Below are 27,009 nucleotides of genomic sequence, written 5' to 3'. Positions count from 1 at the left end.
CGATGTTTCATTGCACTAAATTTCATTCTTATTATTAAATATGTTCTCTCGAACATTGCAGCGGACATGTGCAGTGGCATCGGCACGAAGCCATTAGACTTCATGGACCATTGGGAGTCGGACCCACCGCGGGTTCACCTGGGCGAGTTGATGGCTGGTCTGCATCAGCTGGCATGGTGTTGGCTCGACGGGTTTTGACGTGGTTAGTGCCTGAGGGTACCGTATGTCGTCGAGCCTACCACACAGACGAGGTCTCCATCACACACTCAGGCTATGCCGCCACGCTTCTACACGGAACCAGCCTTGTCGTCTCTGCCACCACAATTGTGGTACATGCTGACTCCCGGTTTCCGCTCAGGTGCTTCTGTTCCAAGTTCATCACTACCAATGGTATCACTCAGGATTGTATCTTCTAAGTCAACTATATTGTGGTGGACAAGAGTGGTGGGGTAAGTATCTCACTACATGCTATAACATGCAGGTTCCTCCACAATAAGTATGCGACCTACCGGCTGTGCCGGAGCCTATGGCACACGGAATGGCATAAGGGTATGTGTGCAACAAGCCCTACCCCTATGGATGCAACTTCCAAGAGATCCATTGGGAATATCTAGATGAGAAACCTCCATCTTTTCCACCAACCCAGTAGATATTTTCTTGCATCCGGCAATCTGTTTTTCCATAAGGCATGCTTCATTTAGCGATGGAGTACTACATGCAATTGTAACTTGTCATAGAATGTGTACAACTAGGGTGAGAGTCGGTGCATATCGCCTTAAGTGTTGTAGCCACAGACAGGTAATGAATGCTAATGATGACCCTTATATGTGATATAGTTTACTTCCATCGATGAAATGGATAGGATTTATCATTCTACCAATACATTTTTTCTAAGCCCAATACTTTCATAGGATTCCCTGCCTTCCATGCGAAGACAACAATAACTCCTTGTTGAACTGCTGTAGAATGAAATGACCACACCAAACAACAGTTTTCACAGGGAATCTTTGATAAGCACCAATGTCACAACTCTTCCAGCTTTCACAAGGAATCCTATGCTCCAGCCCCATCCAAGTCCGTACACTTAGTCCATGCACCAGCCCCCAGCCACTAGAAATAACCTCACCCTCATCCATAGATAGATCACTCCTTCTTCAGCTCTCTCAACTACAATGTCTTCCTCAGCTCCACAAAGCCCACCTAAGAAACATTAGGGGATTTTCATCTCACAGAGTGTCAAACCATCAATGTGCTTCTATGGTGACCCTTGTAGGTTTCACGAGTCTTAGGATATCTCCTAAACCTATGGTCTACACTAGTTCATGTGTGCCAACTACCAGTACGATAAGTCTCGACAGGGACCATACGAGTACCCATCGGTATAGCGATATAGATCACTCATGTGGGCTTTTCCATACGATTTCATGCACTCTCTTACTAATCGTCCCTCTTGTTTCTTTTTGTCCAGTTTCCTCCACCTATCTATGACTTCATGCAATGGCTCGATATGGAGCAAAATGAGCACAAAAAAGGTAGGTGGATAGGAAGATGCGGTGGAGGAAGAAAGCTTACGAACGCCGTGAGTATGAGCAACATCAAAGAAACTATGGATGAAGCAGCAAGAGGAGGAGGGCATCGGGAACGCCGCGAAGGAGCGTGCCGTGGCTCAAGCACGTGAAGCGGAAAGGGAAAGGAGGCGGGAGATGGCCCGTCACGCTAAGGCGGGGGAGCCGATGCCTAAAAAAAGGCAAATATCTTAGGTGCACTTAGTAGAGAGTATCTATTATAACTCGGTCTATTTTCATTCTCTAAGACATATTAAGTTTATCAGTGATACGCTATTAGGTTAGTCTTTAGACGTACTGTACATGTCAATATTTATTATGGTTATTTCTTTATGGATATGGTTCATTTGCGCGGTGACGATAAACTCCATATCCCTTATAATATTTACTAGCGTACCTAACATCCGTGTTGGGTACTATAATAATTGTGCTTCACAACTACTATTATTTGAAAATTTAGATTTTACATCCTCCCATCGCTACTTCACAAAAAAAAAAATTACTCACACAATTTTACATTAACTAAATAAAAATATATCGATTCAATATTAAAAAAAATAATCACTCTATGATGCCATTTGAACAACTCTTCTAACTTCTTTTATAGGATCCATATTTAGTTTTGAAAGTGCCTCATTGAATACAATGATATTCTTGCATCCGATACGTCCTGCTCTGTGATTTTGCCGAGCAAGCACGAAACAAATTGCAGCAGCCTGATTATTTATCCAGGCATAAGAAATGAAGATGCATAAAAGATCAAAGCCTACACTCCTGTCCCACTCAGAACAATCCCACAAAAATAACACTTCGATTAAATTCTGGTTATCAGAAAGAAAAGAAGAAAAAAAAAAAACCATCACGTATGTAGCCACTCTAGTTTACTTTACCGCAGTTCAACCTGACCTCCGTCGGCGTCCCAGCCGCCGGCGCAAGGCCACCCATCTTCACCATCGCCTTGGCGAAGTCGGTGGCGAACATGCCGGCATTGCCGCTGTACTTCCTCACCAGCGCGTCCTGCGGCCCGCCGTTGAAGAGCTCCTGGTCGGAGTGCAGCAGCCCGCGTTGCGCCACTAGGTTCCTGTAGTAGGCGTTGTCGAACGCGTCGGGTGTCTGATCATCGAACGGCGCGAGGTTGCCGTCCCCGCCGCTCTGCGGACACACCTGCCGCCGCGCCGCCGCGAAGGTGGCGTTGATGTTGGGCTCGGTGTAGATTCGGCCGCGGAAGAAGAGGCAGCGCGCCCTCCCGACGGTGTGCGCGCCCGAGAGCGCCGTCATGTCGCGCGGCGAGAGCCCCTTCGCCGCAAACGCGGAGACGAGGGACCCGACGCTGGAGCCCGGGCCCGGCAGGTTGGCGTTGGCGGCGCTCTGGCTCGCCGTGCGCGAGTCCTTCCGGCCGAGTTGCACGTTCCACGTCGGGCCCCCGAGCTGCAGTGCATGCAGATTAGCGGTTAGAGGAATGGGGAGACGTGTGTTGGACACTAACACTACAATGTACGTGCAACGCTCATATCAGTAGACGCACTGACCAAGTTTACGGCGTCGCGAGATGCCAGGGCGACGATGTCGGCGCACGACACGGTGCCCTTGCAGGCCGCTTCGACCTGCGCCTTGATGGCATCGATCACCTCGTACCCGCGGACGGAGTTGGCGTTCGCGCCGGCGTTCTTCTCGCCGGTGAACGTCGGCGTGTCATCCAGGAGGATGGAAGCGTCACACCCCTGTGTGCACACACGCGTACTTACATGTCAGCGGGTCAGTGCACTCTGATGTGATCACGGCCTAGAAGCGAGGCAACCTAACAAGATAGTAAATGTGACTGACATTGACGAAGCAGTCGTGGAAGAAGAGCCGGATGATGGAGGCGCCCATCCGCGGCTCCTTGGCCACGGCCTGAGCCATCACCGACCTCACGATGGTGGCCACGTCGGGGCACGACCTAGCGTAGAACTTGGTAGAGAGCTTGGCATGGCAGGGAAGAAGCACGCAGAGGAGAGCAAGAACAGCAAAACTCTTAGAAAACGAGGTGCCCATATCTGGCTCAGCAGCCACCACAGAAACAGAGCACGTCGCACGCCGTCCTATAGAAGCACCAGCAGCAGATCGGTAGCTAAGCAAGAAGAGACACTGGCCTATCTTGCCACTCGCGTATTTATAGTGCTCCACCGTGTGTGATGGTCACTGCTTCACGTCCATAATGTAAGGCGCACTTGGCGCTGGTCATTGGTTGACGCAAATGGTGGCCTCGGTTGCGGTTGTGCGCGGCGCACCATCGTGCCTGGCATCCAACACCGGCGATCGAGCAGCACATCGGGCTGGGCTGGTCCTGGCTTTTGGGGAACAAAGGGCAGGGGATCAGGGCATAGATCATGGGTTTTCTTTCCCTTTCTTTCCATCTTTGCGCGGTGTGACGCTACTACAGAACAGTACATCACTGTCGGCTCTAAAACCCTCTTTACTGCCGATTTTAATGGACAGTGATAGTTATCAAAGACTATCACTACTGACTCGGGGGATCTGTAGTATATTGAGACATATATCTAATTTAAATCAATAATAAAAGCACATTCATTAATACATAATAATTCATGTTATATTCGAGTGAACACATATTACAAGTTATAGGCATCAACAAATACATATATATAGATAATAGTTTTCATAGGTCACCCCCGAAAAGTAGGTTGAGTTGAGCCAGTCTAAAATCCCTCTACCTCTCTCGCAATGAGGACCGCGTCTCCGTATGGACGGCTGATGGTGTGTGTACGTTTGGGGACACCGGGGGACCGATGTTGGTGGAGCGGAGAACCTGACCACACCTGATCGACTGCAGCATCGCCTAAGCTCCAGACTCATCGACGTGTTAAAGACATCGAAGTCTGACGCCTAAACGCCACTACGGTTTGAGCCTTCGGCATCCTCCGCAACGCACTGATGGGCCACCTTCTCGTGCTCATCCACAGTGCATTGATGGGCCACACTCTCGTCCTCCTTCTCCTGAGCACGCTTATGAGACGCTGATTCTTTCTCCTCCGTAGCGCACAACTGATGGGCCAGCCTCTCATCCTCCTTCTGGGCACGCTTACGAGCCATTGCTTCTGACTCCTCCTTTGCATCATCGTTGGAAGATCATTCTGTCAAAGAGTCATTCGTTGGTACCAACTCCGAAAGTAGGTCGAAGGTCACAGTAGGATCCTTTGGACCAAGTGCACTGACATACATACAATGAGACACATATTTAATGTAAATCAATAATAAATACATATTTTTAATATATAGTAATTAGTCTTCTTTATTAAAATGGTGTCATTTAGCGATATATAAGTCATCTAACCCTAGTAGCCTTCCTCCTTGTCGTATACTCTCTACTAGAACGTATGAAATTATTTGAAGATCTCTCACGTGTCGACGGCATAATTGGTTCATGAAACTTACCGGCTGGGTTGATAACATGTTCCATGAAGAACCCGACGACATATTTTTGAATGGCATATATTTCTGCATTTTGTAACACATTTATGCGTTGTTTGGAGCATTGTATTTGAAGAATCGAAAAAATTAGTCCTTAAACACATATAGAAATAAAAAATAAGGCATCAATATGTAATTTCATACCTCAAGATCATTGAACATGATAATGTCTTCTTCAAGGATGAATCTGTGAATGAAAGTAAGAACATAGAACCCGAAGATATTGTTGTCGGGTGGCTGCCTCATACACTTCAAGAGGAAATGATTCGTTAGTAGAATGAATTCAACATTTTTATTCAGTAGTAAATGCAATTCATGAATATTCCATGCGTATCGGAAAATTAGTTTTTTACATCATACTGCTTCCTGTATGGACAGTACATAACACTCTTTTTGCAGTATCTTGTGTATGACCTGTACGTGAATATGAATACCGATTAAACTTAGATGCAATCGGCATGAAGATTAAATGATCAAGTTTACCTGTTTAGCATATCAATGAGATATTGGTAAGTCGTCTTATCTCTCTTTTGTGAGTCCAAGACAATGATCTTGCTTAACCTTGGGTGGATGACAAGGAGGATCCAATAAAAACTTTAGAAATATGTCACCATAGAAAATTACTACTAGAATCAAGTTGCCCATAAAAGAAGAACACATTGGCACACAAACACATACTTAAAGCTGTAAGGTAAGAGTACGAAGGTCTCGTATTTGTGGTGAAGTAGGCACTTCAATAAGTAGTTCTTGGCAAAATCTGGATTCAACCGTATAATTTTCTGGTTGACAAGCCTAGGATCGATGAATCCTACTTTATTATCTAATTCTTGTATGCATGTTTGAATCTCCATTCTATGAAAGAGAGAAGTTAGCCATGCAATTTCAATATATAAGATCATATAACATGAATTATATGTATAAGTCACATACAGAGTCCATGCTCTGATTATGGCCACGTCGAGGGTATTTTCCTTGTATATTTCATACAAGCACTTGAACTTCACCAAGAAGTAGTCATCCCCGTTGAGGAAATATTCATCTATGTACCTTACAGGGAACGTCTGTATCCCCTGCCTGGACTGCTCTAAGTACCAATGATATAATCAGCGTATTTGAATTGTAAGATTTATTTCTATATCTGGTTTGACCAAAGGTTTTCCCAACTCAAATAGCCATATAACATTTGACTTTGATATATCCTCTCCCACAGTAAGCCGTGATAGTTCTTCTGCTGTTAATCTAGAAGAAGCCAGAAAGTCCCCAATGCTTGGAGCATCCTGAGCGATTGGATCTGATTTGCTCATGGCCTGCTTCTTACTGATACATTCGTAGTCAGCCAGTGACTTACTTTAGCCGCCCCCGTCTATTTAGCTTTTGCTATATTCATGAAAAATTCCATAGTATCTTCTAGTACAGCAGGCTTCGGTAGAGGCGGTGGAGGATGGAAATGAGCCGTCACACTAGCGTCCACAATCTTTTTATTTTCCTCAGCGATGAGTGAATAGACATCTTTGGGTTCCGTTATCTCCTACCGACAATTGGCCCGGGTTGGAGGAGCTACCTTTTGTATGCTTTTGCGTCGTCTTCTGATGAACGTTTGTTGGTCATCCCTAGAAATTTTCATTATTATTCAACCCTTACATGCATAACATATATAGCTATAACTTATCAAAATTAAATAACACATTCACCCTTAGGATCAACCTCGTGACACTCCACAACGTCATTCTCTAAATAGCGATAAAGTGCATTGAAATGGCAATGAATGAAATGTCATAAGTTGTGATCCAAACGATATGAAATTTGGTAGAGATGTAGTGCATAAGGTTATGAATGCAATAGAGGAATCGCATGAATTGGAGTTCATTTGCCCACTTAATTAACTAGATCACATGCTTGCTATTTTTAAATCCAAATTTCAATGAGGTAATTCAAAAAAAAAAAAACTTACATGAGGGAAGTACTCAACATGGTAAAATGTATTTTTATTGTGTAAGGTGTACATAGAGAAGACTAAAAAATAGTTTCACATTTTAGGATTTTTATTAATTTAGAAATTAATCAAGTTTAAAAGGCTTAATCAAGATTAACAAAGAATTAGTTCTAAACAAGCATTTCATGCTTGAAATATATTTTTCCTGAACAGAGCATGACAAAAAGAAGATTAACAAAGTTTTATTGACCAATTTTGGATATTTCAAGATTTAATTCTGGGTTAACAAGTTACAACATATTTAATGAAATAGAGATATTTCAGTGAATATTTCATGCATGCATGCATTTTTATCATCATGAAAAAAAAGTAACAAACTTTGTTTTATATTTTTCTGAGCTCTAGATATTATTCTACAAATTATAGATTATTTCAGTCGATTTATCAATACAACTAATATTCCTTTTGGAATTTTCTGGTTTTTTTTTATCACTGTTGACCCACTTTGACCGGTCGCTGGCAGCGAATGGTAGTGGAGCTTGGCCGGGGAGGGGTACAAAAATTCTCAACGCATTGTGGCGAACACGTTTGAGGGGTCGGCGGTGGCATGTAAAGCGGCAAGCACGACCATCGATGACCATGGCGGGTGGCGGAGCTAGACCAACAGCGGTGGCACGTTACAGAGAGAAACAATGAAAGGGAAGGGTGAGGTGAGATTTCCTTGACTGCGGTGAAGCTCACCATGCATTCGGCTCAGGCAGAGATAGCTCATGGCCCGGAGTTCTTCCGGAGGTGGGCGAGCTCGCGATTGTGGCCGATCGGCTTACGCGGAACACTGGGCGACGACAGCTACGATCAACTAGCGTGCATAAAAGATTGGGTGTGGCACTGTGAAGCTCACCAAGCAATGGAATTAGATGAAGAGAGCTCAGAAGTGGTGGTGCGTCGATGAGGGCAAGGAAGGTCACCGGGACCAAAAAGACGGTATTGTGCTCGGGCTTAGCAGAGGAAGGCCCATTATTTTATACTGTATACATCATTGCCGGCTCATACCACCAGCCGGTAGTGATGTTCCGATATCACTGTCGGTCGGTAGCTTCAGCCGGCAGTGACGATGGAGCTAGGCATTAGTGCCGGTTCAAACCATCGGCTGACAGTGATGACTTTTATCACTGCCTGTTTATAAGTTACGATGATTGATTCTTTCCACGCGGCTTATGAACTAGCACTGATGCCATATTATTATCTGCTCATTAGTAAACAGTAGTAATAGATCGACATATAAACTTATTTCTATAGTAGTGTGAAAAGGTTTGAAACATGATAGAAAGGTACCTAATATAAAACCCTGCATTTTAGCTGCTTTTTGCTTGCAAACAGTACGTGAGTGGGCATGGTGGGTGCCCTCGATCCATATGGACTTTAGGCGTCTAGCTAGAGTGATATACCTGATGCCACAAGCCACAAAGGGAAGGAGTGACATTTTATATTCTGTCCAGATGGTTGTTGGTTGTGTAAAGTACCTTTTGTTAGGGTATAATATCTTGTAAAGTGCTATCAAATGATTTAGGAAATGAAAACATACTGAATATGCCAAGTCCTCCTCTGACCTCTGTTCTGTGGCTATTGTACCTTTGGCACAAATTGTACATTTGGTTTGCAGCATGGATTTGATCCCCTGTGTTTTGTGGCCATTGTCCTCCTGCTTCCTTCTCTCTTCATGAAATCGAGTTCTCGTCTCCGATGTCAAACCGTAACTTTTGCCTATATAATATCACCAGCTTTAATCAAAACATTCTAGTTTCAGTGGGGAGTTGTCAAGTTCACTTTCATTTTGAAGTACCAAATTTCAGTTGCCTCAATTCTAGCCAAAAAAATTAATTTTATGCAAGAAAATGGGAAATTGTGTTCCATGGTCGTGTAGCACAAACAGGAATTTGAAGGGGGAAAACGGACTGAGGACAAAATGACACAAACATTAGTCATCTGACCAGGTTCAACTTATCGACGGTTACAGCTCAAAAATGATGGTAACCGAGCTTAGCGCTTCGTATTGATAATAGAAACTGACTGGTTTTCGAATTTGAATTAAAAAAATTAAAAAAAATCAATCAAAAAATTAAAAAATTAAAAAAACCTAAAAAACTATAGACAATTCTAAGACCTTCTGTGAAAAAAATTAAAAATAATGTTGTTTGCATCATATTCTATAGGGAGGAAGTTTGAAAAAAAAAGTTGAAATGTGTAGCTCATTTATTAACTTATGTTAAAGAAAAACTTAACATATAAACATATATTTTTCTTGTGAAGAGAGTATCTTAAGAGGATCTTTAAATTAGTTTCACTTCATTTAGAGTTTATTAATTTCTTTATAATTTTTACAAATTTCACATGTATAAAATGAATATGTTAAGAAACAACACTGCAATTAACTTTTTCATATCTACTATTATTTTTTCTACATAAAGCATATTATACAACTAATAAAAGCGGTTTCACTAATTTTGAAGATGTGATGGGTTAGTTATGAATTAATCTAGTTGTAACACATTTACACAATCCAGCATGTAACAATAATTATTTTATGAGTTTATATATTTTTAAAAAACATAGGATCATGTAAGAAGACAAATAAAATTGGTTTCATGATTTTTGGATTAGCAAAAAGTAAACTCTACATTTAACTAGGTTTAGCAAATACATTTCTCACAAAAAATATTCAATTTTTTATGGGTATAAATATTTTTACCATGTAGATCATGTTACAAGAAACCAACAAAATTTATTTCACTTGATTAGAAGCTAAGATGAATTCGTTATTGATTTTACAAGGTTAAATTATTTTTAATTTCACTAAAATTCGAGAAAACTGCTCAATAAAACGCTAAAACCAAACGGTTACCGATGAATTCGAACGATTACCGATAATTCAAAAAATGCGGAAAACCGCTCGATTAATCGCTAAATGCGGTCAGTAACCGTAGCAAATCGACCGGTTCTTGTTTGGTTGACTTGGTCCGAATTCTCGCCGAATTCCAAATTTAATTGAGTGAATTTTGAGCAAATTCTCATCGAATTTTGCTCAGTTATCATGATAACCGCAATTTTTCGGTAACTGCCAGCGAGCGGTTTTAGAGATCCAAATGGTTTTGTGAACCTTACATCTGACGTGATAAAGGATCTGCATCGTTTCATTTCTCTCTACTTGAAAACTCAATGGATAAATATATGCTTATTGTTGCATCAAAGCTATTGAGACGAGAAACGGCAAAAGATACCAACCTGACCGGCCAATCTGCCATAAAGCTGTGACGTAGATCGATGCCGCACCGAAGCTGCTCGCTCGGGCTGCGTCACTGTGTGGCGCACCGCACGACGCGCCGTGGACGGGTCATGGGATGCAGACGCACCTCCCTCCGCGAGTCAGTCGCTCCCCGCGGGCGCGTCGCTGGCCACCAACACCAACAGCGACCATTGTAACAGGGCGCATGTGCCGAGACTGCCGCCGTGCGAGCGCATGTGAGTTACTGCTCCACAACTCGGTAGCGCACCGACCTAGCTAGCGCGCGGCGAAAAGCCGCAAGCACCGCTCGGCCGGCCCAGTGCGCTAGTGTAGCAGCGTGCCATCTCGGTGCTCCAACTTTGGCTATTGGTGGAGATGATTTGGCTCTGGTCACATGGAATTAGCGATAGGTGTAGAGCATTAATAAATATTCTCTCTTATTATAAATGTAGGTCGTTTTAGTCTCTTTAACTATTCTCTAAATATAAATTATTTTTGAATTTTTATGTGTTTTTTCTCTTTTATTCCCGTCTTGTCCTTATTTAATAAATGCTACCACTCTTACAAATAAATGATTTATCTTTCTAATACAGAATAAATAAAGGGTAACAAGATCATTTGATCTACTTTCTTAATCCTTGTGTATAAATCTAAAAAGACTTACATTTACGATCAGAGGGAGTATTTATAGATCTATATTAGTACAATTTTAATTAACTACTTAGTTATTTTAATTTAGTTAAAATAATTAATTGATTGATTAAGTTGAAATAAAATAAATTTACAGATCGCTCCACGAAATAGGAAAAAACACCAAATAAACCATCCTAGAGCAAGAGATGAAGATAACGCTAAATCACTCTAACCTACTGCTAGAGGCACTTACATTTCCATGTCTGAAACATGGGCACAATCCAACATATGAAACCTAGGCAAATTTGGAAATTTAGACAACATACGCGACCGTATTTGCGAAAATAGACAACATGTCGACGTATTTGCAAATCTAGCACTCATATTCGGTATCTCAAATACCGAAATTTGAATTTCGGAAACTGAAAATCCGAAAACACCGTATTCGGCAACTGAGGTGCCGAATACGGCACTGTGGGCTGTATTCGGCACCTCAGTTGCCGAATACACCCTGTACTCTGCTGTATTCGGCACCTCAGTTGCCGAATTCAGTACATCATGTCACTTTCACGTCCTGTCGATGCTTTCGGTGTGTGCGTGCCAGCGGGATGCTGCTTTTGCGCTTAATAAAAGCCCTGGCTCGCAGAAGAGAGAAGGGAGAAGAGAAGAGAGCAGCAAAGGAGAGAAGGGAGAAGAAAAGAGAGCAGCAGTGGAGAGAAGAGAGTAGCAACGGAGCAACGCTAGGAGAAACAGCTCGAGCAGAGGGGGCAGCCGGAGAGGATCAACGCGAGCAGCAGCCGCGCTCAATTTCCTTAAGGTAAGTTTTTAGATTACGTAGTTAATTAGTAATTATAATTAGATTTTTCTTAGTTCGTTCAAAAGTATATTAATCATTTCGTCAGTATATTGTTAAATTCATTCAAGTACATTTGATTAATTATATTATTTTGGTAAATTAGAGTATTTAAATTAATGATTTAGTTGGGTTATATAATTTTTATTAGTAAGTGTGATTAGATTCTTTACTTAATATAGTAACATGAATTTACGGGATTTAATCTAGGTAATTAGTTTTATTAAAGTAATATAATTACGTAGTTAATTAGTAATTATAATTAGATTTTTCTTAGTTCGTTCAGAAGTATATTAGTCATTTCGTCAGTATATTGTTAAATTCATTCAAGTACATTTGATTAATTATATTATTTTGGTAAAATTAGAGTATTTAAATTAATGATTTAGTTGGGTTATATAAGTTTTATTAGTAAGTGTGATTAGATTCTTTACTTAATATAGTAACATGAATTTACGTGATTTAATCTAGGTAATTAGTTTTATTAAAGTAATATAATTAATCAATTAACTTGATTAATTAGTTTAATCACTTAGGTTTGGTATAACCGTAGAAGATAGTGTCCAGTAGCAACAAAGATGCATATTAGTTGTATATTGCACTATTTAATTAGTATTATTTTTGTACTTATTATTTATTACATGTATATTTATTTAGGAGATACGGTATGATTTTCCATATTTATTATGGAGAACGTCCCACAGTTTTGCACGGGAGACTTGTAACAATTCAGAACTACCAGCACATAGAGAGTTCGGTTGAGGTACCTATTGATCTAGATGGCCTGAAATCACATATTATGCGCCTTTTACGTGTGAACCAGCAGTCCCATACTGTTGTCTTAGAGGGTGTACGGCCGCGGCTTGTTCCAAATAGCTCGGTCATTGTCCATACATTGTTCGAGATGAGTAGGAACAACGCATGGGCTTTGTACTCACGCAAGGCATTGGAGGAGAACTTTGATATGGCGGTGTACGTAAACATAGTGTCACGACTGGTGCAAGGTGATGCAGTGACCACTGTGGAAGGCTCAAGCCAGGAGGTGATGCATGAAGAGGATGGAGGGCATGTCGGGGAGGGCAGTTCCAGTAGAGAGGGAGGTAGAGTGGACCCTGGTGAGGTCGATGCAGGATGCATGGATAATGAAGACGGTGGTAGCGGGGATGAAGAAGCTGCTGACAATGATGACCCGGTCCCGGCGATCCAGTACTTTCGTGGTACTGGGCTCCTGGAGTGTGTCGTCGTTGAGTATAACACCTTATCTAACTGGGGATACCAGAATAGCGACATTCAGGTCGGGCAACAGTTTCGTAACAGAGGGGAGGTCATCCACTTTATTAGCAACTATGCTGTAATAACAAGAAGGGACCACAAGTGCGCCCGGTCTAACCCTACGGAGTATGAGGTCAGGTGTACGAAGCACCCGAATTGCCCTTACTTCGTACGAGCACATCAGCCGAAATATGAGAACTATTTTGTGATTAGTAGACACACCCCACATACATGCAGCGAAGAGGCTATTAGGAATGTGAGCCACGCCGTTGATGCGAGGTTCGTAGCCCAACTCCTCATCACGCTTATTGGCACAGAAATTTGTTTGTCGCCAAAATCGATTATGGGGGAGGTGCACACTAAGACTGGCATGCTTATCAATTACCACACCGCGTGGCGAGCGAAGCAGAAGGCGTTGAAGATGCTGTTTGGAAGCTTCGAAGAGTCATACAACAATGCTCCGAGACTGCTGCAGAAGATTGCCATGACGAATCCAGGGACTCAGTGGGCCATGGCGGATGAGCCGATCAGGCTAGATGATGGGTCATATAGCACCACTGACCGATACCTCATTAGGTTATTCTGGTCCTTTGGACAATGCATCGAAGCATTCAGGCATTGTAGGCCGGTTGTATGCGTGGATGCCACATTTCTAAGCGGCAAGTTCCATGGTACCCTTATGACAGCAATGGCGGCGGATGCAAATAATCAGATCATTCCTCTCGCCTTTGCAATGGTTGAGAGTGAAAACAATGATAGTTGGCTGTGGTTCCTCACCTTGGTAAGGACACGTGTCGTGGGAAATAGGGAACGAGTTTGCGTCATCTCAGACCGCAACAAGGGTCTTCTGCATGCGTTGGACGTGCTGCATGATAGCACAAACTGCTCCATTGCATGGCCTGATGTGGAGAGAAGATGGTGCATACGACACTTGGGTGCGAACCTGTACACAAGGTACCGCAGCAAGTCGCTTGTAAAGAGATTCAAAGGGCTATGTCTTCAGAACCAGCAGGCGAAGTTCAATGAGATATGGAGAGAGTTAAATGAGACCACTTGCAAGATGATGGCAGACCAGCAAGCAGGGGAGGATCAACTGCGGGCGCAAATGGTTGGGGGCCAAACTATCGTTAGTCGTTCACGTGGTACATTTAGCCAGTGGATAGCGGGGAAGCCGGCGGAGCGTTGGGCCCTTATCCATGACACTCATGGTGCCAGGTTAGCGCATAGAATTGTAATGATCATATTGTACCGATTCTTATGCAAATAGCCATTCTAAAATTATTGTATCCCATGTTAGGTACTCCATCATGACAACGAACATAGCGGAGGCGTTCAACAATATCCTGAAGGGAGTACGGGGCCTCCCGTTGTGTGCCATTATTGAGCTCACATTCTACAGAACGTCGGACTACTTTCGAGACCGTGGTAATGCTGCTATGAAGTGCAGCACACGGTTTTCACCTAAGGTGGAGCAAATCATATCAAGAAGGAGGAGCAAGGCACACTTTCATCGGTCGAGGATCTACGACTTGGCCAACAATGACTTTGAGGTCATGTGCCGCCGTAGGTATGCTTCAGGGTATAGCGCCGGGGACACCGTGCAGCAATGTCAACTTGGACCTAACGAGGTGAAGTGCACATGCAATAAGCCAAAACTGCACCATATCCCGTGCTCGCATGTCTTAGCCGCTTGCAGGGACATAGGTGGCAATGACGGATCACAGTACGTATCACCGTACTTCACGATCGATGCATTGAGGAGCACATGGCTTCCAAAGATGCGGTCCTTTAACATCGGAACCAACTACAAATCGATCGAGGGCCCTAAGTGGGTACCTTATCCACGAGCACGACGCACAGATCCTGGAAGGCCTAGATCTACGAGGCTGCAAGGTGACATGGATGAAGCAGATGCTGTTGATGGCCTTCGCAGGTGCAAACTTTGCAAACAACCTGGACATGACAGGAGGACTTGCCCGACCCGTCAGTAAACTATCAGCCCATTGTCAAACTGAACTGTCTTAGAGACTTTGTATTGTAAAATGTTATTCACCTGTTAGTTGTACTACTTATTGTGCAATATGTGATTTGCACTGTACCCCTTTAGACAAGAAGTGACCATTGTATTGTAAATGTAATTTTATTTATTTATTTCGTGTTTCTTAAATATTCATGGATCCGTGTTTTGATGCAGAGACAGAGCGTAGGTAGTCAGTGAGCAAGAAATCTATGGCGGGATCCTCTAGTACATGCTTTCCATGGACACCTGCAACGATCGCTATAGCACTTAATGCCTCCTTACAGGTTGTGCGTGAAGGAAACGATGATCCGTTAAAGGAGAACAACATAATCCAAGCCGTGGCGAAATTGCATGCAAGACCCATATGTTCTAGGTTAACCGCGCCACTCCAATGTGTAACCACCGAGGACCTTAGGGCCCTCTTGTATCACCGGCGTCAAATGTATCTGAGGGTCCGCGAACTGGCCGACCATCCTTCTGTGATAGGTTTCTCTAGGAGGCAAAGAACGATAGTAATGTCGCCAGACCAGTATGCATCCCATATTCAGGTATGTCATATAAACATTTGGTCACCCTACTTATCTTATTTCCATTGATTCGAACGGTCCTCTTCTGCGTCAGGCTTTCCCGGAAGACGAACAGTTGATCAACAAAGAAATCTCACACTTCTTGACGATGTGTATGCTCTTCGGCGGGGGTGTGATGCCTGGTTCGCGTAGAAGACGACGACAGTCAGCGAATCAAAGGGGTACAGAGGCGACCTCTACGAATCATCCAGATAATGACGAGGACGAAGACGATGATGATTTCATGCCCCCCATGCCTAGACGTTCGAACAGAAATACAGGAGAAAGTTCTAGGAACACTGCAAGAAGACGTTCACGCACAACATCGAGATGCCATACAACTGATAGGGAAATAGGACGTGGTACCACCTCGGAGAAACCTCAAGATGATGACGACGACGACGATTTCATGCCACAACGACCCCGCCCTCCGAGGCTTCCATCTCCGGAGGACACCGATGACCCTGAAAATGATGATGGATTTGCTCGTACTCATTTTTACAACTTCCCAGAACCACCTCGGAGACGACAACCATCTTACCCGGATAGCTTTGACCATCGCACCTGGAATTCTTACGCTAATTTGCGTCGCCACTTTCCTTCGCCCTAAGCATCTATTGTAACCCTATATATTTTATTCCCTTAAGGCATGATATTATGTTCTTTAGGCGTATCGTACATGATAATGTTTGTTGTTGTTCGCTCTTTATGTGTAACCTCTGTACCGGGTTCCATGCTACTTATGCTTTACAACTACTATTGTTTCCTCTGTACTGAGAATTTCTTAAATTAACAATACAGTGAATAAGACATAATAGGGATGACCTCGACATTAAAATCAATAATACATGTGTCATGACAAATTGTCCTGGCTACTCAACGGCGACGATGCCTCACACAATCTCCAGGCGTGTAAGCGTCTGGCGGGTGTGTGGCTCTCATCCCAGCAGCCTGCGCAGGCCCCTGCCTTGCGTGCCCTTGGTCGTCTTCATCATCATCTGCCTGCCCTGTGGGAACCCCACCGAACGTGTATCCCGCCCCGCTTACTCGGCTCTGCATGTACCATGCCGAAGGATCCTCGTGCGGAAGTGTGGACGGCCCTAGAACGTGCTCCGATGGAGTCCAGTGTGCCGAAGGCTCGCCATGCTGGTACCAATGTGAACTTCCAGGTTCATTGAGATCATGGGAGGACTGTCCGCCGAGTAGATCAGTGAAGGTGGCGGTCGCATGCATTGCAGCACCCCAGTCAAAAGCATTAGGGTCGCTCCAGCAAGGGGTCTGCTGCGTGTAGTCAACGACGTCCTCCTGATGAGTAGATGCTGCAGCCAGAGGTGTCATCGTAGCCGGAGGTGCTAGTGAACCCAGCGTAACCTGCTCGGGCGCAGGAGGCTGCGTGCACTCCTCGGCCTCAGCACCGGAACATGAGACATGACGCGCCGAAGCTGAAGATGTATGTCGTGATTCTGACCGGACGGGTTCCTCACGAGCACTGGATGACCGCCTGCTGTGGGAGGACCGCCTGCTGTGGGAGGCACGATACGGGTCCATGGCATGTTGGTCGTACCCCCTCCATTGCGGGGCACACCCACCTAGACCACGTATAGCGTTTAGGAAGCGGGATCCTCTTGTCCTCATGTACTCCCGAAGAGGGTTACGATCCCTCTGCGATGATGACCTGCTTGGTTCCCCAAAAGGTTGATCCGCTTGCGTATGCATCTCATACGCCTCTTCAGTCTGTATAAGATGAGGGACATGTCAGTAATACACAGATTTTCCAAAGAAAACCAATATAAGTAACGCATCACTTACCACAACATGAAGTAGGCGGGCACGATCCTCGGGGAAGGGTCTGGGGCCCGGCTGTACAGGTCCGCTGAGTAAGGTGGCACGCGTGCGCGGACGGTACCAAGCAAGGTAGTCCCAGTACGTGGCCTCGTCGTATTGTCCAGCAGTAATGATGACATCCACCGCAGCTGATTCTGTCCACCTCCGTATGTACTCGGCATTCTTGGATGCCCAGTCCTGCGTGCCTCCGCCCCCCTTTGAGCTCCACCTGTACGTGACATAAACAGTTATAATTTGTTAACATGGATAACCAATGTACTAAGGCAACATACAATAACACACTTACTCGTGCGCCCGTCCGGCGTCTCGTGGTGCTGGAACAGGCACCACCTGTCGGTACCCGAACTGCCTCTGTACACGTTCTGGAGAATATACTTCCACGCAGTTCATGTACAACAAGAAGCATGTGGTCAACCATAAGTCTGCGTCACGGCTACAAGAGGATGCCAGGAGTCCACCATCTGCAATTTCTTTTACTCGTGCCATACGCCATGGATCCCAATCCACTAGATCAGCGCTAAGGATGTCCAGGTCACTTATCACCCTGGAGTAGTTACCATGGTCTTGCTGCTGACTCCATCTTAGCTTGGCATGAATCCACCGATACCCCATCGTTGGCCTTATGTCATCTGCAATGCCATCAGAGATGTGAACTGGGTAGTAGCACTTGAGCACCCAAGGTCTGGAAATCGGGAGGTACTCCCAACTCTATAACTGTAAGAGATGTAAGCACCCTGTAATGGTTGCCTTCCTCTTTGTTCGCTGGGTTGCATCACACAATCCTCTGTAGGTTGCAGCCAACACTGCAGATCCCCAACTGTAAGATGTAGGCTCATAAGGATGTGACGCGAGGTGGGCTGCTAACCATACAATATGTGGGACGACATAATCGCCTGCCGTGTTGCAGAACATGATGCTTCCGAGCAGGACGTATAAGTACACCTCATAGTGTTGCATAAGTGTATTCTCGTCCGCATCCAGTGGGCATGGACCGAACTGTGTCAGCCCATGAACCCAGGACATGGAGAGGCCAGCATCCTTCCCGTCGTATTGCACACCAAACCTATAAGATGCAGATGGTCAATGACGCTTTAATAGCACTGTAATATTTTAAATGCATTACATAACAAATAATTACCTATCTGCAACATAACCCTTCCACTGCTCCCTTGCGGGTCGCGAAACTATTAACGGGGCACCCCTTATTGGCAGCCCGGTCAGCATGGCCACGTCCCGCAGTGTTACTGCCATCTCACCAAAAGGAAAGTGGAAAGTGTGTGTCTCAGGACGCCAGCGGTCGACGAGACCTGTGAGCAGTGCCTCATCAATTGCCGGGAGAGGTGTCCTACCACCGACCTCCATGGGAGCTCCGGCCATCATGAGAGCGAAAGGTAGTAGTCCCGCCCGTGCGAGTGGCTCGTGGAATCGAGGGTCCAACTCCTTAATCTTGTGCACACTCCGGGCTCGTAACGGACCCAACTGCATGAGTTATCCAATACATGTACAGCGTTAGTTCAAAATTCTCGTACCAATGAAATAGCACATATAAACGTGGTACCTGTTGTCCTGTGAATATCATCCTTCCCCTATGGTTCTCGTCGTACCGCTGCTGAAGAAGCTCGGGAAGACCACCATGAGCCATGATAATGATTTAAGGCTTCATGGTTCAACAAATAGGTGAACAACAAATTAGAATATATTACAAGCTTCATAATATTGTATCTGCTAAACAAAGGTACACGTAATTTTTTCTAATTTTACCGGATAAGGACATTCATATAATTATACTAAGGACACAATCTAATTACAATGTTGAAAGAAATTCATGATATCAAACTAATTAAATAATATAATTATATAGACTAATCAAATTCATATAATCAAACTAAGCATCGTAATTAATTAATCTAAGTACTCTAATTTATCAAATAATTTAATTCATTTAATCTAATTAAATAAACTAAGTACTCTAATTAATTAATCTAAGTAATCTAATAACGTAATTAAATAATCTAATTTGTATAATCTAAGTACTCTAATTAAATAAACTAAGTACTCTAATTAAACTCTAAGTACTCTAATAACGTAATTAAATAATCTAATTTATATAATCAAAGTACTCTAATTTATCAAATTAATATAATTAAAAAAATGTAATTGAACGGATTAAACAATCTACTCTTGAAAAACTAATCTACTTCGAAATGAACTAACCAAATAAGCTAATTACTCTAAATAATATTACTAACCTAAGTATTAAATAGGTAATATAGGGATTAACTGGTACGAAAGCTAATTAAGTGCTTGCGTTGCTCCTCTTCTGCTGATGCTTCTCGCGTTCCTCTGCTCCCTTCTCTTCTCCCTTCTCTGCTCTGCTGCTGCTGCGACCTCAATTTATTCAGCAGACCAGCGATCTCTCCGCGTGTGGCGCCAAAACAACACATGCATGCACCGGCCGAAAGCATCACGGGAGGGAAGGGAAAATTGATTGATGTGACGTAAAAGAGATTGATGCGACGCAGCAAAAAGCGGTGGCAAATCGGTCGGCCGGCGTATTCGGCAACTGAGGTGCCGAATACGGCCCACAGTGCCGTATTCGGCACCTCAGTTGCCGAATACGGTGTTTTCGGATTTTCAGTTTCCGAAATTCAAATTTCGGTATTTGAGATACCGAATACGAGTGCTAGATTTGCAAATACGTCGATATGTTGTCTATTTTCGCAAATACGGTCACATATGCTGTCTAAATTCCCAAATTTCGCTGAAACCTCAAATTTCAACACATGCACACACATCCCTAGGAATACACGAACTATACATACAGCATGTTGAGATACAATGTGTGTTCATATAACCCACGACTTGATCCGTCGATTTGTGATCCTGAGGCCTTCTATGCCTACCACCAATTAAGGTCCCAAGTATATACCAGTCGTACCACCGAGGCACCGCCTCGAACGCTCGGAGCCTCTAGCGTCTGACATCTGTGATCGTCGTTCGCCGCGTCGCCCTGGTGCTCTCCAGCCCATCCTCGTTCCTCTGTGCACCTCGTCCCTTCGCTTCGTTAATAGATTTAGGCATTTATCCATCCACTAATCATTTGCAAAATGTAATTTTAATTGTAGCATATGAGCGTTACATGATGAAGACGACTAGGACCCTGCAATCTTACTTCGCTGCTGCAACATAATCCAACTTGTCTTTCTAGTGGTATGTATTCTTGATTAGCAATGTATGCTCAATAATTAATTTTAGTTTTCATCCCTTATTTTTATTTACGTATCAAGCTTGTCTTTCATGTTCAGCTTAAGGTGCTATTCTTGATGAAGACAAGGGAGCCTCCGATGAACCAAACCTCCGATAATTAGGTATTAGTTTTGTATTGCTTCATGTTTTTCCATGTTTTTATCTAGTTTGTTGGGCCGTTGAGCATGGGGTTCAAGTATCGTCTCAATTGTGCAATGTCTTTTACTTTTGCAATTTCTCGATATGTGACCCGGGTATGATAGTTTTATGCACTTAGTTTTTGGCCTGATCTTGGCGAAATCCTGATCCACCATTGAAGATCCTTTCGGGGTTTCAGCAGAACCGCCACCCCCTGGACCTATTATAATATCTAGGCCTCTAGATAAGTAGTAAGTATTTTGATGATTAATGACAACCGTATTATTATGACTAACAAATTTATTTTGAAAGGTATTAAAATTGTAGGGACAACCTAGATCTCTAAAATTGATTCTATGGATGATCAAAGGATCTGAACGTAAGAAGTAAGGATCTTCTAGTTTGAAGTGTCACAAGGAGATAAACGACACTTAGTAGCATAGGTTCTCTTTTTTAGTCCTTTGACTGTACTATAAAGAGGGATTAAGAGTAGCAACATGATTTAGTTGTGTCTAAATTTGGTTGGGTGCACACTTGTGAAATTCTAGCACTAGGTAGCTTAAAAAAGCGCATGGATAAGTTATCAAGAAGTTAGAGCTTAAAGAAATATGATTTGGACAAGCTCTAAAAAAAAATAACATACGTCGGATGGTCCGGCACTTAGAAAATTGTATAGACCAGAGTGTTTTTTACTCGAGATATTTTAGGTAGAACACACCGGATGGTCTAGCGTTTGAGATGATGAACATAATGGAGCTTTTTACAGAAGTTGTGCAATTTTCAGAAAAAGGTTTTGAACTCATTGGATAGTCAAACGTCCCCTCAGTTGGCTTTAGTGGAGCATTTTTCAAAAGAATTTATCTAGAAAAAGGTTTTTCTACTTGCCGGATGGTCCGGCATTTGGACCGGAGACTTCGCCGGAGCATTTTGTAGCAGTAACATCTAGTGACATTTGGCAATGGATGGCTATGGGTAAAGTTACACGTCAGACAGTCTGTGTAAGCAGGTGCACGTTGGATCATCCGACATTCACAAAGACTATGGGGGGTTGGGTAACAACTAGATTTGGACCTCTAGCCTATAAATACGCTCTCATTTCGTCTCATTGTTATCTTTTGCCACTCCAGAAGAGCAGAAACACTAAGTGTGTGATCAAAAAGTAAGATAGTGCACTATAGTTATTTGCAAAGTTCTTAATTGAGTATTAAGGACATTATTAGTGTATAGAGAGTAGGAAGTGTATATCTAACTGTTGTCTAGGTTTGATTTTGGTCAAGTGAAACTATTAGCTTATTACTCTTGGTGGTTGGCAACACCTAGCCTGTTTTGATGATTTGAGATATCTTGGTGAGCTATTGGAGTTCTTATGGGATCCACAAGATAAGCTTTATGCTTGGTTTGATGCGTGTCAATACGGAGATGGAGAAGTGGCTATCATGTGGGAGCACTTGAAGCTTGGTAGTTCAAGGAGGAGCGATATCTTTAGTGGATGCTCCAACAAGGAATAAGGGTGAGTGTCAACTCCTCGATTCCTCGGAAAAAAAATTCTATATCTTCTTACCCATCTCTTTACTTTCCCGCATTGATTTTGGGCATTTACATTATTGCAAGCTTTTATTCCGCAATTTACTTCCTGTTTATAGCTTGCTTGTTTACTTGATTTCCTTCTATCTTGGTCGTGTAGTTGTCTTACTATTCATTTAGTTTGGTAAAAAATAGTTTTAATTAGAACCCAATTCATCTCTCCCTCTTGAGCTATTCGATCCTTTCACTTATCACTATATTGTCATCATTACAATAACGGTTCTCCTCTTATATTTATGAGAAAACTAGGTTATAAGAGTCATATTCTAACTTCACACAGTACCATTAATATAATTTCAAGTCCTATATATAACCAATTCTATACAATTATTTGACACATATCCAACAAACTTCAACTTAGCGAATAATCTGCCACCTTGAAGCCATTATGAGCGAACTTCCTCGTACACTAGACTTGAGTTGTCACCTTAGGCACTCAACGAAAGCTGCCCATTGAGTTTGACTTTACTCAACCCACGTCTTCCAGAGAAACTGCTATTCCTGCAACTTCAAACTCCATAACTCCACCTGCAACTGAGCACCTTTTCTTCTATCAACGTAGTCTCTTTGAGTGAAATCAGATATCTCTTTAGTCTTGGCACATGCTTGACTCCCCAAAGCATGTAACTCCATTATAAGTCTTGATTTTGATAGAACATACTCCAACAACTCGGTAGCCCATATCATCACATAAATAAGTAAAACCAGAATCACGAGACTTTGTGAAGAGAACTACTCCTTCTTAGGCATCACATAGAAAGATCCACTTGAATCCAACATCTACGCTCCAATTGACTGCATTCTTGATACTAAGAATTTCATTGTCGCTTTGAGTCACACATAGAATTCCCACATTAGCATTGCTCTTCCACTTGACTATTAGGTTATGATTATCTGATATCTTATACCGTAGCCTTCTATAGCCCCAGACCAACCGAATTACTCCAGTTATAAGTATAGAGCTCTCTAATCTCTACTCCCTTGCAATTCAACCCTTAATGCATCTCCAAGCTCTTTCAATCCACACTTTAGAAACCCTGCATATGCAACTTGAATTGATTCGCTTCTTGCCGATTTAGCTCACCCCACATGTACCCTGAGGCTCGCCCCACGTGTTACCACACCACAGAGAACAACAACCACTAGCCCTCATGCTCCTATGTCATTATTGCTAGTCTCTTCAACTTTGCTACCCGTGGTATGACTAGCCTATCACCGTCAGTCTATCCACTTTGCATCATAGTATATTCACCCTCCAAGTGAACTATCTGCCAGCCTTCCTTGGACTGTCCATCATGTGCCTATAAATTGTTTGGCCCTGGTCTATCTATCTTAGATAGACCGCTAGTAGATTGCTCTGCTCCTCGACCATATCGACCTACTGAGCAACCTCTTAAAAACACCACTATAGAACTCCTATCATTCGCCATATGCACCATGACTAAACACCATTGACAGCCTATGCTTGTCGCCAAGCACTGCAACACCGGCATGTGGTTTGGCAAGCCGATCATTGCCTTCCCTCCTTCATCTATTGCAATTTTCATAAATGTCTGTATAACTTTCTGTCACATTTCAACACCTACGCACCTCATGCATGTCCCTGCACAACTTGCCTCATCACCCATACCCTAGTCGCTAGACTATTCACCTTGTCGCCAACTGCCTGCCTGGATTCATCGCCAAACCCACCTGTCATCATCGATACATCCTGCATGAACCCCACCATTCCACGCCCATCATCTATCGACGTCCTGTGCACTGCCTCTACTTAAGCCCTCATGCCAACCACTGAGCCACCTGACTTCCAGGTTATTGTTCATCGACTAGCACAATTCATATTGTTCATCTAATCGGCAAAGTAAACCAACTCAATATCCACTCACTCCAACTCCTCTGGCCCCACCTGGGCCTCACTTCTGAGCAGAGAGTGGGTCACCTCCTTCCCAGTGCACCCTCTGGCCCAACTGGCCAATAGCCTTGAGCCGATCCGTCTGACTGATAAAGTCACTAAGCTACAGCAAGCCTCCTGAGCCAACTAGTCGCCGCACAGACCAGCATCTCCAGGTACCTGGGCCGACTGCTCCCACGACAGCCAAACGCTTCGGAGCCGTCCGTACACATAATTCCCGCACTGGAATGCAACTCCTATCGGCCTGACCCACTCGGCAGCTCACACACTCACATAGGGCACCCGCACTCTCATCGGCCGCGCGCCCGACGCAGACGACCCACATGCAGACAAGCCTCATGAGCTGGTAACAGTTCACGCTATGCTCCACTTGTGCGGCTCCCGATCACCATCTGGTAATAGTTCACGCAGTACCTCGCCAGCGCTGTGAGCCTCACGTCCACAGCCATCTCGAGTTTGGTCTCTGCCTGCGCACCCGCAATGGCAATTTCCTCGCTTACCTGTGCGCCAACCTCCAAGACCCGCATGGCTACTGGACTCCTGCATCATTGACCGACCACTACCATCGTCACCGCGTAATCCGTTGGGATCGCCGCCGCGCCGCTCCACCTAACGACATCCGGATAGAACCTCTAGACACCACTAACGCTCATGACCGTATGTGCACCGGCCACCGTCATGCTCCATCTTGCATCGTGTTCACCTTATACTATTAGTGCTTGTACGATGCCTTATAGATGTATAATTCTCAAGCCTTCATGTGATCTTCCACCAATTGTCTCTAGATCTAATCCAAACATGGCTCTGATGCACATGAGATCATAGACGATATTAGATGCATGATATTTGTTAACAAGGTTCATCTGAAGACTATATCTCTGGGGCATGACTATGAGTGTTCCTCCCTATGATTCCAACACCGGCCACTCTGGAGTTCTGACAAAACTGTTGCCACCCCCAGTGGACCTATTTCTATGTCATTATGGTTACAACATCAACCCCCCTCTCAAATTTATGAGACCAGGTTACAGGAGTCCTATTCTAACTTCACCCTATACTGCTAATACAACTCTAAGTATTATATGTAACCAACTTCATACAATTATTTGACACATATCCAACATATGTATTTTGCAGTTTGGTATGACCCCCCACAAGTTAATCAGATAAGTGTAGTACTTTTATAAATCCTTTCATGTAAATCTGACCATCACTTAGGTTCTCAAGGCCTCGATGATCAGTAATTAAATACCCTTATAGTATAGCATTAGATCACCTTCCTCAATTGAGTCTGACCTCCATCGGCCTACCGGGCCATGGCTTTCGGTCGCCCATCTTTATCATCATTGTCATGAAGTCCACACTATTCCTATACAACCTCACCAGCGCGACCTAGGAGACGTTGAAGAGCTCCTGGTCCGAGTGCAGCAGCCCCCACTGCGCCACTAGGTTATGGTAGTAGGCATTGTCAAACCCGTTAGGGGTCTGCACGTCAAATGGGCCAGGGTGCTATCACCGCTTGACCACAGGCACATCCGCTGCCGCACCTTCTTGAATGTGACATTGATGTTGTGCTAGTTCACTACAAGAAATTTGAGCTTTTTATGATGATCGGTAATCAACATAGTAAAGGTGCAATTGTATCATAGAAGCATAATAATGAGGTATTTCTTGTGTCACCGCATTCATGATAGAATCGACGTCATAGAATGTTCTTAGTGATGATGCTTATGAAATCATCACATAATAGATTCTATTTATGACAACTAGTTAACATCAGAAATGCAGCATATTTTGTGATGATATTGTGTGTCATGCAATGTAGACGTGTGTGTTACAAATTTTTCAACCCAAGCTCATGTGAATATACGAACTAAGATTGTCACAAACATTAGAGTTCAAATAGGCCACTACAACCATACAAACATGTCGAAGTAGCATACATCCAAAAGATAGCATAGATTAAGCAATCTGTAACAGTAACACATTAAGTGCAAAATATAATCATGGCTATGTCCTTCCATACATGCAGCCATCATAACTTCATAAGCTTCTTAATCATCTACCAAGTACTTTCACTTAAAAAATTATTAACCTGAACCTATGATTGAGGAATGGATCAAGAGGCATATAACAAGCGCATCAGTTGTCTTCATGCCTCTTGTCTGACTCTTTTGCTTCTTCAACTTGCTTATCAAAATCTGCAATTTTTTCTTCTATGAACTAATAGTTATACACTACTCTTACTCATTTGTAGTACCATTATCTATTTGCAGAGTTTGTTGTTGAACTATTTCTTCAAGCTGCCTTATGCGTGCAGCAGTTGCACTATTGGAAGTTTGTCTTGAACCGGCTGAATGAATACCCATGATCATCAAAAACTTGTTTGTTTTACTATACTTAGACAGAACTTCATTCACAATCTCATATGTAGCTTTTGGTTCTTCTCCTTCTGAAGTTTGGTCCCTTGTAGTCTCCATTGCATCCTGACATATATTGAATGGTGACAATACGAAGTTCAAGATAATTTCTATGAATACTAAATAGATATGGACTGTATAAAAGTGCATTATCATATCCTAGTACTTGTAGCACTGATAATTTATGACTAGCATATTACTTAATAGGTGGTCTTCTTTACTTGCATGGAATGACAATTAACATCCAGAATTGTTCTTGATAATTTGG

General features: G+C 43.3%; 4 protein-coding genes across 4 annotated transcripts; 1 reads left to right on the top strand and 3 right to left on the bottom strand.

Moving 5' to 3' along the window:
- Positions 1 to 2,319: 2,319 nt before the first annotated feature.
- On the bottom strand, positions 2,320 to 3,670 carry LOC133883624 (peroxidase P7-like). Its single transcript, XM_062322996.1, has 3 exons — positions 3,390 to 3,670; positions 3,095 to 3,286; positions 2,320 to 2,993 (listed from the first exon to the last, which is right to left on the bottom strand). The coding sequence occupies exons 1-3, from the start codon at positions 3,597 to 3,599 to the stop codon at positions 2,442 to 2,444; spliced, it is 954 nt and encodes a 317-aa protein (XP_062178980.1). The 5' UTR covers positions 3,600 to 3,670; the 3' UTR covers positions 2,320 to 2,441.
- Positions 3,671 to 15,329: 11,659 nt separating this feature from the next.
- LOC133883627 (uncharacterized) lies at positions 15,330 to 16,206 on the top strand. Its single transcript, XM_062322998.1, has 2 exons — positions 15,330 to 15,578; positions 15,652 to 16,206. Exons 1-2 carry the CDS (start codon positions 15,471 to 15,473, stop codon positions 16,204 to 16,206), a joined length of 663 nt encoding a protein of 220 aa, XP_062178982.1. The 5' UTR covers positions 15,330 to 15,470.
- Positions 16,207 to 17,076: 870 nt separating this feature from the next.
- Positions 17,077 to 18,020, bottom strand: LOC133930111 (uncharacterized). Its single transcript, XM_062376809.1, has 4 exons — positions 17,728 to 18,020; positions 17,406 to 17,649; positions 17,236 to 17,330; positions 17,077 to 17,185 (listed from the first exon to the last, which is right to left on the bottom strand). The coding sequence occupies exons 1-4, from the start codon at positions 17,925 to 17,927 to the stop codon at positions 17,077 to 17,079; spliced, it is 648 nt and encodes a 215-aa protein (XP_062232793.1). The 5' UTR covers positions 17,928 to 18,020.
- Positions 18,021 to 18,041: 21 nt separating this feature from the next.
- Positions 18,042 to 19,347, bottom strand: LOC133883625 (protein MAIN-LIKE 2-like). The gene is made up of 3 exons (XM_062322997.1): positions 19,000 to 19,347; positions 18,580 to 18,920; positions 18,042 to 18,504 (listed from the first exon to the last, which is right to left on the bottom strand). Exons 1-3 carry the CDS (start codon positions 19,081 to 19,083, stop codon positions 18,150 to 18,152), a joined length of 780 nt encoding a protein of 259 aa, XP_062178981.1. The 5' UTR covers positions 19,084 to 19,347; the 3' UTR covers positions 18,042 to 18,149.
- Between the last annotated feature and the right edge of the window lie 7,662 nt (positions 19,348 to 27,009).

Source organism: Phragmites australis, chromosome 10, assembly GCF_958298935.1.
Source record: "Phragmites australis chromosome 10, lpPhrAust1.1, whole genome shotgun sequence".
In the NCBI taxonomy this organism is placed as follows: Eukaryota; Viridiplantae; Streptophyta; class Magnoliopsida; order Poales; family Poaceae; genus Phragmites; species Phragmites australis.
This window is presented reverse-complemented; position numbering and strand designations above follow the sequence as displayed.

Excerpts from the sequence above, each read along its gene's own strand:
- LOC133930111 (XM_062376809.1), bottom strand. The coding sequence starts at position 17,927 with ATGGCACGAGTAAAAGAAATTGCAGATGGTGGACTCCTGGCATCCTCT. Across the intron at positions 17,331-17,405 it reads CCCGCCTACTTCATGTTGTG|ACTGAAGAGGCGTATGAGAT; the intron begins GTAAGTGATGCG and ends CATCTTATACAG. Across the intron at positions 17,186-17,235 it reads GATCGTAACCCTCTTCGGGA|GTGGGTGTGCCCCGCAATGG; the intron begins GTACATGAGGAC and ends TACGTGGTCTAG.
- LOC133883625 (XM_062322997.1), bottom strand. The coding sequence starts at position 19,083 with ATGGCTCATGGTGGTCTTCCCGAGCTTCTTCAGCAGCGGTACGACGAG. Across the intron at positions 18,921-18,999 it reads TGATATTCACAGGACAACAG|TTGGGTCCGTTACGAGCCCG; the intron begins GTACCACGTTTA and ends TAACTCATGCAG. Across the intron at positions 18,505-18,579 it reads AAGGGTTATGTTGCAGATAG|GTTTGGTGTGCAATACGACG; the intron begins GTAATTATTTGT and ends TGCATCTTATAG.
- LOC133883627 (XM_062322998.1), top strand. The coding sequence starts at position 15,471 with ATGTATCTGAGGGTCCGCGAACTGGCCGACCATCCTTCTGTGATAGGT. Across the intron at positions 15,579-15,651 it reads AGTATGCATCCCATATTCAG|GCTTTCCCGGAAGACGAACA; the intron begins GTATGTCATATA and ends CTTCTGCGTCAG.
- LOC133883624 (XM_062322996.1), bottom strand. The coding sequence starts at position 3,599 with ATGGGCACCTCGTTTTCTAAGAGTTTTGCTGTTCTTGCTCTCCTCTGC. Across the intron at positions 3,287-3,389 it reads TCCACGACTGCTTCGTCAAT|GGGTGTGACGCTTCCATCCT; the intron begins GTCAGTCACATT and ends GTGTGCACACAG. Across the intron at positions 2,994-3,094 it reads CTCGCGACGCCGTAAACTTG|CTCGGGGGCCCGACGTGGAA; the intron begins GTCAGTGCGTCT and ends CATGCACTGCAG.